General features: G+C 45.7%; 1 protein-coding gene across 1 annotated transcript; it reads right to left on the bottom strand.

Annotated features, from left to right (window-relative positions):
• Nucleotides 1-421: 421 nt before the first annotated feature.
• SRSF9 (serine and arginine rich splicing factor 9) lies at nucleotides 422-3656 on the bottom strand. Its single transcript, XM_078667690.1, has 4 exons — nucleotides 3170-3656; nucleotides 2527-2696; nucleotides 2088-2260; nucleotides 422-1503 (listed from the first exon to the last, which is right to left on the bottom strand). Exons 1-4 carry the CDS (start codon nucleotides 3388-3390, stop codon nucleotides 1357-1359), a joined length of 711 nt encoding a protein of 236 aa, XP_078523816.1. The 5' UTR covers nucleotides 3391-3656; the 3' UTR covers nucleotides 422-1356.
• Nucleotides 3657-4106: the final 450 nt, after the last annotated feature.

Consider the following 4106-nt stretch of genomic DNA (forward strand, 5'->3'; position numbering starts at 1 on the left):
ACACGCGGCATATAAAAAGGTCCACTGGAAAGTGGAAGAAATCAAATATCACAATAAAGATTTTTTAAATGCATCTCTTATGAATGCAGACATGCCAAAACATCTATTAAATTGTCTTTTCACAACCTGTGACAGGGATTTTAAAGCTCGAGTAACTAGCAGATACCCGATACTACAAAAATTTAAAGTACATGCAATGTTGTGGGTGACTGGACACCTGCTTAGATCCAGAGCGGTTGGAGAACAGGATCTCAAACCAGCTGTGTGCTGATGCTGTACTGGGGGCGGGGGGGGGGGCACGCATTAAAACCATTTCTCGCATTAGATCTGTGATATTTGTCCCTTCACTGCAAACCACCAATACATGGTTAGGATCAGCAGTCAACAACCCAACATAAAAAACCTTGATTAACAAAGGCAATGATGTGCTAAGAAAGGAGTTTAATGTTTCGGTCAAGAAAAGAAATTTACATTTGTCATGTCACCTCACTTAGCCATTAACGAAACGATATGGGCACCAATTCACTTGATAGATTTCCACTTTTTTCTAGTGCGTAAACCCTTAGTTTTTTTTCTCAATACTGGAAAACGCAATCCAAGTTTTTAATGGCAAGTACCCGGGTCTGACTAACACCTGCTTGGCATAAAGGGGACTGTTAACACCCACTGCAAAAACTATGTACATCATGCAGAGTTCAATAAATCGAATCGATCCTGGGGAAGCTGCACAATTTAGAGAAATTATAAGGACACAGAAACCAGACAACAGCAGCCTCGTGTAAACTCTGCAAGAGTACCACTCCGTCTGCAAGAAGTAACTGATCTTAGAGTAACTGCTAATAAAGATGAAAAAGTAACTTGAAACTTTCCTGGTGCGATCGGTTACACGTGCTGTGATAATGTCTTGATGTTTTGTGTATGCACACATTCCATTAGGCTATAGTGTGCGGAATAAGATGAATAAAGGCCACGTGTCCATAACTCCAAGTCTCCACTGCAGAAAATAAGCCACAGCCAGAAAAAATGCATTGTTAAAAATATATTTCCAAACAAAACATTTAGCTGCGCCAACAATCACTTCCAATGAAGACCTACAAAACCGTCTCACTTCTCCAGGTACATCAAGGAAAAAGAACAAACACTAACCCTCCCTCCCCCCAAACAACAACGCAGGAATCAATGGACGATCCTTTTTAGCCCCCTTCCTCCTCCCCCACAAAAACTAATGCATTAAAAAAAAGAATTTTATTTAAAAAGGGAAAGGAAATTTCAGACACTTTTACTCCACCAGGTCAGGAATGTAAATTCCAATCAGGCGCTCATGTCACATGTAAAAGAAAAGTCCAGTCATCGGGATCAATAGGGCCTGAATGGAGAGGAGTAACGGGGGGAGCCACGGCTTTGGTATGGAGGAGAGTCGCGACTCCTTGAGCCAGATCGCGACCTCGAATAACCATAGCTGGTGCTTCTCTCAGGACAAACCCGGATATAGGCAGTTTCACCCTGAAAATGTAAATAAAGAAGTCAGTCAAACCAAGAAAGTTCTTACAGAGATAACACAACTGGAGGCAGGCACAATATAGAGCACTAACTTAAGAACGCATTCGTTTTCTTAGCGCCAGAACGGTCAAACTTACTACTTATGCGACTCGCCCATATTCAGGAAAAAATGAGCACCCAATGAAACAGGCCAAATAATGGGGAATCCAACTGTTCGTTATTACAATAGGATTTTAATTAAATCAAATTACTGCCGTGCGATCATGATTCACATATAAGCAAACCTGAACATTTCTAAGTGGTTGATTCTTGCTATATGGATTTTACTGTAGTTACTGCAGTAATGTATTTTCTGCTTCACCCAAACCCAAAAGTAAGGGAGGAACGCAAAAGGAAAACATGATCACTTTACACGCATGGAGGATTACTTATAACCACCGAAACCCGCTCCCGAGAATTCCACTTGGCGAGGAGGGAAAAATATCGCTAGCCTTATCGCCATATTCTGTTTCGCACCCAACACATGAATGGCGAGGTTATAGAAACAATTATGTTCCCTTTTCATAAGATCACTTCCGTAAGCTTACCTCGTGAGATCGAAATTTCGTGTCGTCCAATTTACGCAGTGCATATTCCATATCTTCCTTGCGAAGAAATTCAACTACTCCCATCCCATCTTTCTGCACATCAGCATAACAGACATCTCCAGCTTCTCGCATATGATCCTTTAGATCCTGCCAGCTCCCAGAAGGAGGAAGTCCTGTGGAAACAAAGAAAGGATCACGTCAGTTTTCAGCCGTTCTGAAATTCAGCGCGGTGGGTAAAGTGGAAAGACACGATTGGTACAGGAAGCTAATTATTCGACTTTATATGAGTCCCCCAAAGTGGTAAACTACATAAACATGGTATGGATTATTTCGCTTGATTTGAGTTGGAGTTAACACGGCGTGGACTGTCAACAGAATACATATACAAGCCAGAGTATTCAGCACCAAAAGGCACAAAGGAACATAAAAAGTAGCTCACCTGAAACAAGAACTCTGTACTCGGAGCGTCGGGAAGGAGGACCATTCCTGCCGCGGGGACCGCCCCCACCGATACCACCACGGCCTCGGGAAGCACGGGGATACTCGACGCGCAGGCGGCAGTGACCGTAATCGTAGCCATTCCTTCCATACACAGCATCTTCTGCGTCCCTGTAAACAAACAGCACGCTAAAGTAACTCCATTGCTCCACGTTAAATTACAACCAAATTTTACATACAATCATGCCATTAAGAGACAAACGGACAGGGGGCTTCAACTGCAGCTTCCACACGGCTATGTGTTGCGATACTACGGCGCCTATGCGCGTCCCATTATCAGCAATAAAGTCTCCTAAAACATTTTCAATAACCTGTAGCTCAATAGAATAGTTAGTCCTGCAACTCGACTCCAATAATACTTTTAACTTCCATTATCGAGATACGGACACACTGAATGTTCAGTCTATGCCATTAAGCTCAGTAAACTGGAGCCCATTCCCGCCCAAACCGGACACAGCGTGATCGTTTACGTACTGCCCGTGTCCGGAAGACCGTGGCAGTGGACAAAATATCCCCCCGCCATTCTGGGCCGGAGCTCTGACCAATGTGGCCCCATCATCGACTACTTCATCGCCAGTCTTTACCTGGGGTCTTCGAAGCGTACGAAGGCGAAGGGCACCAGGCCCCGCTGGTTTTTGAGCTCGATGTCACGGATGCGTCCGTATTTATAGAACAGGTCCTCCACATCTTTCTCGCGCACGTCAGCCGGCAGGTTGCCTACATAGATACGGCCATCCTTCTCGCGGTCCCGAGAGCCACCGGGGCCGGCAGAGTCCCGGTCTCCCCATCCACCGAAGCCGGCCATCCTCTTTGCTTCGGGTTGCGGCGGCCTGCACGCTAAGACTCCTCGGCGGGCGGTCGCTTGGCGTTGCGGGTCTGCCTGCTCTTTGGCTGAGCGGGGCTGGGTGTGCGGCCTGGCTGGGGTCTCCTCAGCCTCTGCAGTGCTGCTGGGCCCGCTTTGTTCTTTTCACCCGGCCCGCGCGCTGCCGCTCCCGCTCTCTTCCCTCGCTTCTTGCAGACAGACAGGCCGCAGCTCAAGCGCGAAGCATTGTGGGAAGAAAAAGCAACCATAGAGCCAAAAACGGTCGTCTAGAGTGCCTTTCCCAGCGCCCTCTAGTGACGCGAAATGTCCGCCATTTTAGGAATGCCTTCTATCCACACATAGCAAATGGCGTAACCGATTTGGATAGAAGAAAGACTTCTAACCGCCTTCACACCGAGGACGTTCGCGTTCGGAAAAAAGTTGTTGCTGTGCCTGGCGCCATATTGGACTGAGAACTCTCAAGAAGGCGTTCAGTGTCCTTCCATACATCTTAAGAGAAATACGAATTTCCATTCTTTGCTTGTCTGTCGTTTATTGTGGCACGCCTCAAATCCTCTGAAACGCATTTTTATTTGTAACATGCTACTTGATACATAACACGTGTGTGATGTTACGTCCTGAGTGCATGATCAAGCTGAAGTGCTAATAAAGTGTAACATTTGCTTAATAAAATGTAATAAGTAAAAATAATGACAAGA

Source organism: Lissotriton helveticus, chromosome 11, assembly GCF_964261635.1.
Source record: "Lissotriton helveticus chromosome 11, aLisHel1.1, whole genome shotgun sequence".
Classification (NCBI taxonomy): Eukaryota; Metazoa; Chordata; class Amphibia; order Caudata; family Salamandridae; genus Lissotriton; species Lissotriton helveticus.